The 15,474-nt window shown below is 37.2% G+C and overlaps 1 protein-coding gene across 6 annotated transcripts; it reads left to right on the top strand.

Annotated features, from left to right (window-relative positions):
- The first annotated feature begins 2 nt into the window (after positions 1–2).
- Positions 3–14,770, top strand: LOC115425837 (coiled-coil domain-containing protein 158-like). Of its 6 annotated transcripts, none has more exons than XM_030143632.1 (23): positions 3–498; positions 638–695; positions 806–948; positions 1,135–1,301; positions 2,006–2,115; positions 2,195–2,504; positions 2,587–2,636; positions 3,047–3,157; positions 3,374–3,455; positions 3,649–3,768; positions 4,145–4,357; positions 5,497–5,733; positions 6,587–6,755; positions 7,098–7,250; positions 7,663–7,775; positions 8,491–8,649; positions 8,887–8,979; positions 11,171–11,272; positions 11,684–11,859; positions 12,117–12,182; positions 13,554–13,621; positions 14,257–14,410; positions 14,655–14,770. In XM_030143632.1, exons 1-22 carry the CDS (start codon positions 396–398, stop codon positions 14,370–14,372), a joined length of 2,919 nt encoding a protein of 972 aa, XP_029999492.1. In that variant the 5' UTR covers positions 3–395; the 3' UTR covers positions 14,373–14,410; positions 14,655–14,770. The 6 variants fall into 6 exon arrangements, with proteins under 6 accessions (XP_029999492.1, XP_029999494.1, XP_029999493.1 ...); XM_030143634.1 differs by having other exon boundaries at positions 1,135–1,310; positions 3,374–3,413; XM_030143633.1 differs by having other exon boundaries at positions 1,135–1,310; positions 3,649–3,753.
- Positions 14,771–15,474: the final 704 nt, after the last annotated feature.

Genomic DNA, 15,474 nt, shown 5'->3' with positions numbered 1-15,474 from the left:
CGGTCACACTACTACAAATACCATGATGCATCACTGGAAACGCCCCCGGATTGCGTATTAATCTGCGTCATACATTTCAGAAAAAGGCGGATATTTATAGATTATTTCAAAGTGTCGGCGGCGCTATTTTGCTCTAAATATAATGCCATTTAGCGAAAGATTTTCTGTTATACTGTTATACCGAGGAATGTTCCTGGTTGTTGTTTAGACTTTTGCCGTCAGTGGCAAAATCAGACTATCGACTGAGAGTAGGGATGTTGTTACCATGGTAATGAAACTTTACGTTGAATGACTCCGGCAACCTGTTAGCTAGCTGCTAATGCTAGCTTAACAGCATAACGTGTAAATGGGCTATTTTCCTTTTAAAAATTGACTTGGTTCCTAATGTGAGTGAGATGTCATCTGAGTTTCAGTCATCGGGGATCCAAAGTGTTGGACTTTCCAGCAATAGTGGAGTTTGCGTTATACACCCTGCAATCGCAGTGTCAGAGCCAACTGGTAAGAAGTAAAAGTTAATACTAAGCTTAATTTTTATAAGTTCTTTGTCATGTCATTGAGCAACCTGCTGGGTGATTGTGTCTGTTAACATGCTGTTATTGAGTTTTGATTAGAGGTACTGATTTAACATGCCTTACAGAGGTACATGGCATATCTGCACCGCTGAGATTCAACAGTCTGACGTTGAACGAATTATGGTAACACATCTTTGTATTTAACTCATTAAATGTAGAAGCAAATGCAGATTAAATGACACATTAGTCAAATTTGTTTTGTTAACTAAACTCTTTTTGTGGTTTCTTGATAGCAAGGAGCTGGATAGGCGCACCAAGGAAACTCTAAAGCTTCAAGAAGAGGTGGAAAACGCAACCAAAGTGACTCTGGAAAAATTTGGCCATGTATATGACAATAACAGCTCGGACAGACCAGGCAATCACAGGTCCAATGTTTGTAAGTATGAGCAGGGTCAACATTTTACATATTTTAAGCTGGAGAACATTCATTAAGTTGAGTGTGAGAAATAGTGATTTAAGAGTCACAGTTGGTAAGACATTCAGAAACAACTGTAATGCAAGACATCTTTCACCTACCAACTTCTTAAGTGCAAACAGTATGTATATATAACTGTCTTTGCAGGTAATGCCCTTGGGGATTCAGTCCACCACCAGGTAGTGACTCAGCTTTTGGGTTGTGGTCTGGACAGTTTACACCAGGAGACAACCCAAACCAATGTATGCTCTCCTGAAAAAGAGGCTTTGCAAAATGCTGGGGATGATTGCCTTCAACAGTTCTCTGAGTTCCAGGTAAACAAGGTTTATAATTTGATTTAATTAAAATCGTTTTTCCATTATTTTCCATCTGAACAACAGGGTGGGGAAGCAAAATTTACAATATTTTGAGGCAGGGATTGAAAGACAGTGTATGACAATTAGTTTATTGAAAGTCATGAGAATTTATTTGCCACAAGAAAATTTACATCATAGAAAATGTTTTTATTCTATGTGTCCTCCTTCTTTCTCAATAACTGCCTTCACACGCTTCCTGAAACTTGCGCAAGTGTTCCTCAAATATTTGGGTGACAACTTCTTCCATTCTTCTTTAATAGTATCTTCCAGACTTTCTCGTAATAGTTTTGCTCATAGTCATTCTCTTCTTTACATTATAAACAGTCTTTATGGACACTCCAACTGTTTTTGAAATCTCCTTTGGTGTGACGAGTGCATTCAGCAAATCACATACTCTTTGACGTTTGCTTTCCTGATTATTCATATGGGCAAAAGTTTCTGAAAAGTTATGGATAATAGTGTTAGGTATGATTATGACATCAATATATGTTTGGTTTCAAAACAACTGATGTAGTGCCTGCTGAGAAAAAACAACTAAATGTTCATTGTAAATTTTGCTTCCCCACCCTGTATACCAACATAATATGTCACATCATTTCACTCAATTGGAAATGTGTGTATTTTCTGATGTAGAGGACAATCTGTCACTCATTTTAACATAGGCATCTGATCAACATGAGCAAGAGACATACAGATTTGAAGAGGCCATCTTGAAGCTGCAAACTGAGCTACAGAAAGTTCAGATGGAAAAGGATATTCTGTCTGACCTCAGGTGAACCCATTAATACATTTTTACTTTTGTAAAATAAGATAATCAAATTGCTTTGAACCACGGATCTTTTAATTTGTAGACTGAAGGACTCAAGGGAACATGTCCATCAAATGGAAAAGATGCTGTGCCTTTTGGAGGAACTCCAAGTCACCAAAAGGTCTGGAGAACAGAGACTGCAGAAGACAGAGGATGAGGCATTGGTGCTTAACAAGAAAGTAGAGACACTGGAGAAGATTTTAAAGGACTATTATGCTGAGTTTTCTAGAGAGAAACAAAGCGAACATAATGGTGTCAATAGTCTGAATACTGATACTGTCCCAAGACATCTGTCTACATCTGCAGGGCATCATAATGATGAAGGAGACAAAATACACAAGAAAAATATTTTGGTCAGTAATTTGTGCCACATGGTTTTGACTGTATTGTTCACTACTTAGATCCTATCTGACATGTTTTATATTTTGTGTCCAGCAAAAAGAACATCTAGTAGAAGAATGCATTGGAGTGAATAAGCAAGAACGGTAATAGCCTTTGTTGAATAGAATAGAATAGAATAGAATAGAATAGAATAGAATAGGTATTTACTGTCACTGTTACAAGAACAATGAAAATCGGTTTAGCAGCTCTGTTTCTGTTTAGCTGCAGATTCTTAAAGTCCAAAAAGAAAGACTGTATGTAAAAATCACACAAAAATAATAATGAAAAATACTGAGAATATAAAAAACTACAAAAAATACTAAAATATACAAAAGGTAAACTCTGTTCCACAGATAGAAACTATACTGCAGATAGAAGAAATATACACAACATATAAAGGATGTGATATAATTGCATGCTTAAGTCATAAATTCCTTTTTATTTATTCATTTATAATGATTTTTCATATTATGTACATTTTTAGTATTGTAAGCTTTTACATCGTTTGTCTTAGAATGGAAAATCTGATTGCAAGTCTTGGCCAGGAGATGGCGATGTTGACTGAAAAACTGAGTTCAACCAAAACCAACAGTGTCGGTTTGAGTGTTAAGTTGGAGCTGCTGAAGTAAGTGTTTTTCATAGTTCTTTCTATCTATCTATCTATCTATCTATCTATCTATCTATCTATCTATCTATCTATCTATCTATCTATGTATCTATCTATCTATCTATCTATCTATCTATCTATCTATCTATCTGTCTGTCTGTCTGTCTGTCTGTCTGTCTGTCTGTCTGTCGTGACTAAAAGCAGTATGATTTTGAAACTATTTTCTATGTTCAGGAAACTTGCAGAAAGGCAGATAATATTGCATCAGGATCAGGTCAGTGAACTTGAGTCAACCATCTCTAGCCAAAAAGATAAGGTAAGAAAGAATGAACATCTACAGTATGAGTAGTAAACCACTGTTTCTGCGAAATCAAAATCTTAATGGTGATATTTTATCAATGTGGATGAACAAAAATGATGGAATTCTACCTTCTATGGCAGAAATAATAACTAAAATATGTGCATCATCAATTTTAGTTTTGTTTGCATCTTTTTTTATGTTTTTGTAGGTTGGTTGTCTGGAGCAGCAGCTCACTCATGTTCAATCCCAGCTGGTGGATGCCAAGAGAAAAGAAGAAAGGTTACAAAACCACATACAGGAGCTTCAGTCCCAAGTTAGCCAAGTGAAGGTACTGCAGTAAATTATTACCAGCAGTGTTACATCACATGTAAGATCACCGGCAGCAATATCAGAGTAAATGCTATTCTATCAAGTTACATGTGAAATATATGTGTTTTACAAAGGTTAAATGTATCTATTCACATTGTAAAAAATTCAGTCTGCATACACTGAATTACCTTCATCTCCTTGTGAGCATTAAGGGTTAAATATTTAGAAAGACTTGATTCAAATGTCCAAGAATCATAAAACATGCCCTGTTAAACCTAATTCTCTCTCCTCAGAGAGACTGACATTGAGATTATATTTCTTCACACTATCATGGGATTGTTATTTTTTCAGATTTGATACAGTCAGTCCATTGTGTCTGTTGCCTTATCCTGCAGAGGTGCAAGCAACAGCAGTGTGAGCTCCAGGAGGAAGTGAAGGCCTTAAGAGGACAGCTTGAGGAGGCCCAGGAGCAGCTTTGTAGAGCTGGGGAAGAGAAAACCTGCCTTCAGGCCTTGTTGGAGGAGAGGGCACAGGAGGGGAGGAAATCCCAAGAACTCCTTGAGGAGAAAAAGGTGGAACTCCAGCTCAGGCAGCAAGAAGCTCAGCAGGTGAAGTAAATGTGTGTGTGTGTGTGTGTGTGTGTGTGTGTGTGTGTGTGTGTGTGTTTGTGAGGTGTAGTTTGACTTTTTAACCACTGAGGAGAAGACCTGATAAACTCGTCAGTGATTGGAAAAATGAATTTATCCACATTTCTGTCCACTGCTGTTAGGCATATGCTAGGATTTAGTTCAGCAAGATAGGCAATATATGGAAGTAGAAGTAGTTATTTGATTGGGGCTGATAGAGTCTAATACATTTTGTTTAAAAGATGTTTTTTTCTTTATAAGTCTGAATCACTAGTAGACATCTGGAATTTACAATGTATATACCATTGTTTAAGAATTTTCCTCTTGGTTCTCAGAATTTTATGTAGTTTGTTGGAACCTTTGTCCAACATTTGTTTCTCTTTCACTTTTCTTTAATATATATTTATCTATGGTAGCATTCCGTCTCCCCATCTAATGCAACGTTGTTCATTTCTTGTATTGATTTAAGGAACATTACTGTCTTCTCATTGGTTCACACATGTATAATCATGTACTGAAATTATTTGTCATTTAAAATGTAGTTTTTTCACATAGTGATGTGTATTAAGTGAACATTACTGAATTTTGTGTGCAAATATAGTTGTGCAGTTGTGTGTTCACTCAGTAAATTACTAAAGTAGGGAGCTCCTAATGCAATTATGAGAATATGTGGATTGTATTCACAGTGCCATTACACAGAGGAATGTTGGTCCCAAGGGAAGACCAGCTGAGAACCACTGTACGATAGCCCACGGGAGCAGTGTGTGATGGTTGGGAGGATACACTGAGGCCAACTGGTCCTGGAAAAAATATTCTGAAATATTTCTGTGCGAAACTCAAGTAGTGTGAGAATGATGAGAATCATATTTTTAAAATGAAGGAATAAAGTTTGAGAGGATGAAATTGTTTACTCCGTAGATCACTGTCAAGTGATTTGAAGTGCAAACGCCTTGTTCAAACAAATATGAGTGATGAATCACAATGATTTGGATCAACAGAAAAGACTTAATTGATTAAACACAGTAATGTAGTGCTAGACTGTGGATAAGAAGTGTGTGTGTGTCATAGGTTTGTTACAACTTAGTTAAAATGTAAGTCAGTTATTTTTTCTGTTTTTGCAGCACGTGGCCTGCCTGGATGAGGCTCGGAGCCAGTGCCATAAGCTGCATGCAGAACGAGACACGCTCTGCATGCAGCTGAATGACGGAGAGAAAATGATAGAAATTCTCAGGCTGCAGTTGGAGAGCAGCAGCCAGATGACAGCTCAACATGTCCACACCATAGACAGCCTTCATCGGGAGAACAGCCTCCTCAGCAACCAGCTCAACCAACACAAACTGGAGATCCTGCAGCTCACGGTTAGATCACCTTTTACTTCAAACCAAATCATTCATCTGACTTTCATTACACACCTGCATCATCTGTAGTGCTAATTTCCTGCCAAAACATACCATAAAAGCGTAATATGTTTACCAAATACCCTATGATTCCCTATGTGGTTTACAGATACAAAATATGATTAGCGAACCAATAAATTTTGTTTTCCAATTATAATATGTACCTGTCATGTCTCACAAATATCCTACATAGACAGTAGTTACTTTGGCACAGTCATTCCATCATGTTTTTCTGTCTACAGATTTCTCCTAAATGTCCTGAGTAACTGGTAAAAGCACCAGGTGGCACTATGTATCCATTTAAAAGCATGCTTCACTGAGTTCTGCCATAATCAGCCAAATAAACCATGCCACTTATGCATTTATTTTCAAACATTATACAATATTGTATAATAAGTATTAAAATTGTGCAAAAGGTTGACTTTTTTGTACTTGTAAGATATGCTAAAACATGTATAAGCAATATGTTATGTATTTGTTTGATAGATATGTATTTGCAAAACAATCAGACAGCGTTAAGGGGATATTAACCCTGATCTATACTCAAACTTTGTGGGTGACATTAGTGCATGTTAACATGACACCATAACAACCAAGTGAATAGATACCCACTCCCTCTGCTCACTCTAAGTCAAGAAAAACATCAGTTTAATTTTCATATAATCATAAATGAATGAAAACATAATTCTGAAAGATGCTCCTCAATTCTTACATACCAGACTTTTGAGTTTTTGTAGGATTTTGGCCTCAGATTTCATCTACTATGCCTTGTTATTAATTTCTTTTCCCTCCTCCTGTACCATTTTCTTATTAGGCTGAGATAGACCAGCACAAGTCCAGTCTGGCCACTGCTGAACATGAAAGACACCGGCTGCAGGTTTCAGTGGCAGAGCAGACCCATCGCATCCAGGAGGAGACCTTGGAGAAACGGCAGCTCACCACTCAGCTGGAGGTTCAGCGTTTGCAGTTACTAACACTTACTAGTGAGTGGAGCTTGTGATCGGTCATTTACGGCACAGGAGACCAATATATGTCATATGAAATCTCGAAATCATCTCATCTGACTCAGCAGATAGCTAAATCAGCCTTTTCATTCAGATTTATAGCCCACCACCATGCTGTTTCTTGAAAGAGCTCAATTCTCATGGGCTTTTTTGTTTTTTTGCCAAATTAAATGATCTTCTTGTCCTGCTGTGTTAAGACAACAAAGACCTATGTTTGATATGTTTACATTATCCACCAAGCCCTTCTTCAATGTGTGTGTGTTGGCTTATGTGCGGCCCTCTGTAGATGTGATGCATGTGTTTATGTGGGCATGCTTTCAGAGGAGCACAAGGAGCTGCAGCGGCTCCACAGCTGTAAGGACGATGAGCACAAGGGTGTGGTGCTGAAGCTCCAGAGCCATTTGAAAAACCTACAGGGTGAACTGGATCGGGTCAGGAGCACCCTGAGGACCTTGGAAGGAGCTGATGGACACGGTGAGATGTCATGTCAAATTTTAAACTTGGACTTAATAAAAAATCTCAGCTGCAAAGAAACATTTTTCTCATTTGGAGAAAATGCCTCTTTGAACCTGAATGATTTAGTGTACAGATAACAGTGAATTACTTTGGAGTTAAATGAATCCTAGGAAAACCAACAAGTCTTGCAGACCTGAAAGCAAAGAAAATAGCATTAAAGGGTTAAGAAAACACAATATTTCCAATCTTCCCCTCCTGCATTCCAGTCTGAAAGATACAGTTTACCCATAAACGTCTTTTAACACATACAAAGCCTGTGAAAGATATCGAACCTCTGCTCACAAGTAGAAAATGTCTCTGGTCACTTGGCCTCTTTGTGTCTCTGAACATCCATGTCTCTGTCTGTTTCCTTGCTTTGTCTCCTTCTTAGGTTTTGAAGTAGCCTTGGGCATGCAGAAGGAAATCACTGCCAGGAGAAAGCAGATCGACTTCTTACAGGGTAGAATTCAGCACTTGGAGGAGACGACGGATAGGCTTAGCCAGGTGAAAGAGTTGAGACTATAAGTAGAGTGTTCATTGAGCTATATATCTTCAGGTTAATGTTATACAATAATATATTAATGATGGTAATATGTTAATCATGGAACTGAATTTAGAAACACTGGTTTCTTTGTCAGTGAGTCCAAATGGATCTGTACAGTAGATATGACTTTGTTACTGTTTTCCCTGAGTGCCTGGACCACAGGTTTGGCTTCCTACCTGCTGTTCAGTCAACCTTTTCATGGTTTCAGTTCATCTAAAGGGGACAAAATGGCTCCATTGTAACAAAAATAATTATGTGCATTGTGATGACTTTTGTTAATGTGTAATTGGTTTGAATGATAGGGCTTAAAGTGGTGTCAAAATAAGAATTTCCATATCATTTGATCAAAAATTGTCACAATATGCGTAATTTTGAATCCAAAGTGAAAGCTGAAGAAATCAGACGATCGGGAGGGTTTTAAACTATTCATAAAAGAGAGAAATGTTATTTTAAGATAAAGTAAAGACAAATCCTATAATACAACGTATCAAGACAAAAACTTGGGAAGTTGATGATTTCCTGCTTTCTGTATTACTTGTACTGCTTAATTCTACCAGATCAACAAATCTCAAAGTCTGTTTTTAAAATAATTGAAGTTATTCAACCTTACTCAGTCCCACAAAACATAACCATAAGTTTCCCAGTAAACGCCATTTGCTTCTTTCCTTTGTTCAGGAGAAGCTCTACCAGAAACTGGAGAACCAGCATCAGCTCGATGAGCTGACTTCTCTCAGAGAGGAGAAGAAGCAACTTTCCACTGCACTGGAGGCCCTTCACTCCAAAGACAAACAGTTAAAGGAGAGGATCAGTGAGCTGAAGGCCATCCTACATCAGGTGGTATTTAAATTTACACTTTATTTGACTCAGTATTTTACCTGCAAGTAACTGTTTTTTATAGGAAGAATATACAGTACATCAAAACTGAATCTGATTTTGTAGACTTTTACTTACACAACCTTGAAAAACATTGTTGTTTTCACCAAGTGTATAATTTCTGGATAAAAATTCTTATCAGTTCAACTGTTACTGTCTGCGTTTGTCTCTGTGTGATGGACTCTTATCTACTAAAAGTTGTCGGAGAGCTTTGCCAGCTGTCAGGATTTCATCCAGATGCAAGAACAGGCGTTTTACCGCCTTAAGCTAAAACATACTTTGGACCTGAAGGTAGGGCTACCCACACATTTACAGTAAATTTTTTCATTTCATTTACCCTTTATTTATCCAGATAAAGTCCCACTGAGATCGAGATCTCTTTTACAAGGGCGACGTGGCCAAGAGGTCAAGCAGCACACACCATACTGTAATGAACAACAGGTTAAAAGATTGGCGATAACAATTATTTTAAAAAAAACAGAAAATACAGGCAATAATTGAGTAATAACACAAAATAATAACAAGAGTTTCACAGAATTTTTAAAGTACAATGTAGTTTAGGTCACCAGCAATGTTTTTAAAGTGCAAGATCTGGTTGAGGCCAGCAAACAATTTAACATCGTAGGCACTGTCCAAAGAATTCTCGATGTCTAGTCAGTAAAATGGTACAAAAGGCTTGTAGTGAGATGAGTTCTGGTACTTTCAGCTCCGACACACTCTATAGGGGAGGTTATGTTCCTACTGTGTGTCTATTTGTCATTTGAACTAGAGAGGTTTGTGTTGAAAATCATAGCCTTAATGGCAGAATGTTATATAGCTCACCTTGTAGAGTGCATACCACATGGACTAAGGCCTTACTCTGTGTACAGCATGATTCTATCTCAGAGGGTATGTTTATCTCACCTTTAGCTAAGAATGAATACAGTAGAGGCAGTAAAACCTGCAAATGAGATGCATACTGACAGTGTACTATATACATTTCCAAAGAATTCCTTTAAAACCTCAATAAATAACTGCAATTCCATGTCTTGGGCAGAATATTCTCACCTCAGAAAAATGCCAGATTCAATCCTTATTCAATGATGACCTGGTTGCATAAGATCTGTCAAATTCAAAATATTGTAATATTTGGAAAAATATTGGAATATTAGTGGTAATTGACATTTTAATTATTTTTTGAAGTTTAATAATAAAGCCTATTTAAGTTGATTAGTGGTGATGTCATTGTTAATGTGTGCCCTCCACCCAAACCAAGATAGTAACAATTTTAAAAAACAGACCAACCAAGAAGTGTGTGAGCCATAAGTATGAAGGGGCTTTAAAAAGTTTGTGGAAAAAGGACAGTTAGAAAAAACGGTTTAAGATATGGTGTCTATTTTTCAACATATGCTCCATCTAGGTCAGTGCACTTCTGCAAGCATTGATAACAGCCTTTTAGTCCATCTGTGTATGGACATTTAAACTATGTCAAACCTATGTTCTTTTTCCACAAACCTTTTGAAGCCCCCTCGTATACTCTACCATTTAATTTTTTTCACACCATCATATACAGCACTTGAACAGAAATAGCACCATAAATGTTAGTCCTGTGTCTCCATGAAGTAAAATATCAATCTCCTCCTGTCCCCTGCACAAATAAAAATTCAACTTTTCAAAAAAAAAAGATGTTAACAGTGCTTACTTTTTAGACTAATAAATTAATGAATTATTTGTCCAAATCCTGAAAATATTTGTGTGCCTGTAAACATACGTACATGTTCTAAGGCTGCCTGCTATAGTCTGTGCTGATACATTCATTGTTTACTGGCTTTGTGAAATATTCAGCTACTGATGCTGCTAAAATAATCACCTCATACAATGATTTCAGTGTGGCATTTAATTAGCTTGATTATCAGTCCATCATAATTCTAAACTATCACTATTATGTCATTGTTTAATCCTATAACGCAGAGCGTATCATATTTGATATATATGAGTTCTGAAGCCCTCTACATGATCAGTGTGATTTTTTTTTTTCTTGAAAAACCTGATGTATACAATTAGATACATGCAATAGATGGATAACCCACGAGGGGGAGGAATTGTTCACCAGAGGCCTTTCCAGTGATACTATAAGATTGTCAGGAGGCAGAACTTTGCCAGTTTTGGAAAGGAATTACCAATTTGTTAGACATGTTTGTGTTATATTATGTTTTTGTTTGTTCAAAAATAACAATATTTGAACATTGAGACCTGATGTATCAAATATGATACAAAATTGAAAATCATACATAGAAATTGATATTTGAAAAAATATTTTTTTTGGTTGTTCAGAAGGACCAATGAAGGTTCCAGTTTGAAAGAACTGGAATTTTCTGTAAGTAATTTAATGGTTCAAGGTTTTCAGGGTTAAATGTCCTCTCTTAATTAACCTCTAAAGCAATGATTTTCCTGTTTGGCCTTGAAAATCTCTTCCTAGATAACTGAATTTATCTTTCTGTAGGAACGCCAAGGTCGAACTTTGTGCACTCCACCTGCCCCGGTGTCCCCATCTGCACTCACTGCTCCACCCTTTTCGCAGCATGCCTCCGACCCCCTGATCAAGGTACAGCCAGGAACTCCCTATATCTCGCCTATCTCCCATGGCTCTGGCCCATAAAGTTCATCTGGGAATCATTGTTTGTTTTGCTGAACAGACGTACAGCTAAGCACATCTGTTAAGTCTTTAAATTTAAAACACAGTATTAACATTCTTGTGGCAAAGGAGACAAACCTGGTAGTAAATCTCGTGAATAGAGAAATGTTGCTGTAGTTTTACATAGTTGGTTTAGTTTATCTGATTATTTCACAGATCTCAAACAATTTATGTGATATCTCTGACTTTAGCAAAAGATATAAAAATTGTATTGATCAAGTGAGATTTCCACTTCTCTATATCCTCTAGTGTTGCTGCTAATCAACTGGTAACCTGCCAATAAACACTGTGTTTTACTTTCTCCTTCTTTGGCTGCTAAAGTCAAAAACGCAGGAGCACTGTCCCTCTATGGAGCTCAGGTCTCTTGTCAAAGATCTGCGAGGAGTGATTTCAGAGAACCAGAGACCACACACCAATAACATAAGCAACACCACCACTGACAGCAGCAACACCCACAGGAGGAGGTCTGCACCAGAGAGAGCACGCAGAGCCACACTGTACGTCAGGTTCCATTCCCACACATTGGAAGGATTAGCCGAGGTCACATCTGAAAATCATGTGACGCTAATAAGTGAGGGGAGGGGTCTCTATACACCAGTAGTTCCATTGACTGCATCGCTTGTACAGTAATGTATCAAAAGCAGACAAGCTGTTGAGTATGTGGAAACTCCTTAGTCTTAAGCTGCCTGTTCTGATTTCATGGAATGTGATATGTTATGTAACGCCTCACTGTATATATGAACATTTGTCTCAGCAGCACTGGAAAAACTGAAGGAGAAGTCATGGCTGGCTCCAGACTGAGAAGAAAGACCTACGGGAGGTAAGATGAGCATCCCAGCAAGGTCTCTGCTCAAAACCTACCCATGTGACCTTTTACCCAGTGTGTGAAACTCTCAGAGGCCTTCTCCCTCATTGTAGCCACATCTCTGTGCCTGTTTTGAGCAGAACCATTTTAATCCAAAATGCATCATCAGCAGAGAGTGCTGCACATTACATACAGATCAAAATTTGTTTATTATTTGCTCTTGCACTTAAATAAACTTGGCCAACTCTTCAACTCTGTCAGCATTCAGTTAACTCCTTCTTTTCATTTTGTTTCTTTTTTTTTTTTTTTTAACTTGTCTTGTCCAGCATCATAATGGCAAAATGGTAGTCTGGCTGCCTTTTGGTGCTGAACAAATTTGCTTTGCCAAGGGAAACTTCATAAAGTATATGAAGCTCCCCTTGACATTCTACTGTCTTTATTATGAGTTTTGTTGAACCACATTTCAATGCTGGGCCAGACACGGGGGGGGGGGGGGGGGGAGACAAGAAAAAAGAAGGTGGCGAAGACCCTCACAAGAAAACATCAGCAATACAAAAAATAACAACCATGGTGATAATTGTAATGGTAATAGTAACTACAACCAGAAGCAAACGAACATTTTCATTTTCAAGATGACCAAAGTGCCACCAAGCTCTTTGGTCAAAATGGGTAGAATTCTTTTGAATCAAGTGTGCAAACTGTAATGGTACCCATTTCAGTGGAAACAACGCAACACCAGCTTTCTCAACTAGTGGGTCATGACCCAAAAGTGGGTCATGGACTCATTCCAAATGGGTCGTGAAATGATTTGAGGGGGAAGAAAAACCCTTTCCAAATATCGATTTACAGTGATGATAAAAGTGGACTAGAGCTGAAATATCAGAACTAAAATATCTTTAAGTATCGTAACACACACTATTTTTTGGTAGTTAAACAGAATGGCAGGGGAGATTTGTACACAACCTTTTACAAAAATGTGATCACTTTGAAGACCGCAGAATCAAGAAGTGCCTTTGAGTGAGTTCACTCACCTCTTCAAATACTCCATGATCACACACACCAGTCCTGCACGCTTAATGCACAGCTGGCTCACTGTGGATACGCTCATTCACAATAATATCTTGAGGATTTAAGCACAGATTTTCACTTTTTATTTACTTTTCTGTGCTGCTTCTAAGCTTGATGTATGCCATCTTCAAAGTATGGGGGGGAGTGATTTATTTAAGTGTTGAAATATTTTTGTCATATTCAGAGGCCTTTAAGTGTTGTTTAGGGAGTCTGAGAGCTCTGTGTTCCTGAACTGCTTCTATATGACAAACATGCAACATGCAAGTAATTTATGAATGTGATATAATCCATGTCTGTTTGTGCATAAACTGTGAACAGTGAACCACAGCTCCTGAAAACCGCTGATATGAACGGAAAACTATCCCAGAACAACTCTTTTAGTCAGAGTAAGTTATCATCACTTGTTTATACACTAACACAACTTATGTTTTTAATCCATTTGATTTCAGTGTGCTTATTGCTATGTTGTAAAGTTCAACATAATTTGGTAACAGAGTTCCTGCGGGGTCTTAAAAAAGTCTTAAAAGTCTTGAATTTACAAATCTGCATTTAATGCCTTAAAAAAAGTCTTTAAAAGGTATTAAATTTAATATGGTAGGTCTTCAGTTATGTTGCCATAAACTTGTTGGCTGTATTGTGTTTAAATGTGTCTGTTAAATGTACAAGCCACAAAGAAAGGAATGTTAGTCTACTCAGTTCCACCTGTTCCATCCCAATAATTTATACTGAAATTGGGAACCAACTATTTCTAACTTTGCAGCCCCCGGTGAGAAATGACTCGGAACGGTTGGAATCAAGGCGTTGGAGTAAATAAATAACTTTTCCTAAATTCTAGGAGTCACAAATTTTTGCCAGTATGGCAAATGAAAAAAGCTGCGGAATGGGCATTAAATTCTGTTCTAAGTAGTAGTAATAAAAGGGCATAAAATGTCTTAAATTTAATTTGTAGAAACCTGTAGTAAATCAGTGAAGTATGTGTAAATCTTAAATGATCCAGTGAAAGTTCCTGTGACTTTTCTAGACCCGCTCACATCGACTCCGACAGGTGCACCATGGTACGTTACCTCCTCGCAGCTCCTGTCACTGGGCCGCAGATCACCTGTGCACTCTCTGCTCACCTCTGACCCAAACAGCTAAACCCCTCACAACAGTCCTGAGGCTGGCTCCTCTTATCAGTAAGCTATTAATGGTTTATGTGACATTGTTACGGTGTCACTTCAACCTCAAGTTGTTTCAGCTCACTTTGATTATTCATCTGCCTTCTTAGATTTGTCTAGATTAAAATGTTGAAATAAAACCTAGATACACATCTTTTTCTTTATAATGTCCAGTGGTTATTCCACGTGATAATTAGTCATATCTAATTTAATCTCATACCACAGATATATTCTGAATTTCTCACATTTTTCTGTTTTGCAGTGTGCTTCTCTTTTTTTAAAACCGTTCACCAGATGAAGTCGGATGTCAAAAGAATGTTGTATAAAAACCTGAGTTTAGTCTATTATGTTATTTATTGTTTAAATAAAGTATAAAAAGACAAATGCAAGGCTTGGAGCAGTAATTTTATTTAAGGAATGTCATATTGAAAAAGAAATCTAATAAATGTTCTGCATAATGGAGTTTTCTTATACATCTGCACATTAGGCAACATAAACCACATACATGATACAAATAAAAGAATAAATGAGACAAATGTAGCATTAATACAGGCTGTTCAGGTACAATTTAGACACCTGTAAAACCCAACTCAACTTCTCCCTGCTTATGCAGAATACTTAGTTATTCATGTTTCACCACTTCTGAGTTCCTCATTTGTCTTTCCTAATTTTTACAAACAGCAATAATTGAAAAAGGGCACTGGTGTAACATTTTCTTTTTTTATCCTTTTTGTTTAGTTAAATTTAAAAACGTTAGGCTAAAACTTCCATTATTTCCATACATTCTTTTGTGTGCTCTTAATCAATTTTAGTAGAATGCTTTGTGAGTGACAGTAGAAATATGAGTATGATGAACTAAACCTGCTTGAAAATATGAAATTCTCGGTTAAACAGCATATGTGGTTTGTCATAATCTTACATTACAATGTCTATTTGCAGTATAGTAATCGAAACTAACGGAAGCCCTTTGTTCTGATAATATTACTATTCTAATAAATTTGGGGAATTATATAAGTCATGCCAACCCTATGAAGGTGGCATAATATTTTTATTTATTTATTTATTTATTTTTTCATTTCCAC

Source organism: Sphaeramia orbicularis, chromosome 9 (assembly GCF_902148855.1).
Source record: "Sphaeramia orbicularis chromosome 9, fSphaOr1.1, whole genome shotgun sequence".
Classification (NCBI taxonomy): domain Eukaryota; kingdom Metazoa; phylum Chordata; class Actinopteri; order Kurtiformes; family Apogonidae; genus Sphaeramia; species Sphaeramia orbicularis.
The sequence above is the reverse complement of the archived record's forward strand: the minus strand, read 5'-3'. Positions and strand labels throughout refer to the sequence as shown.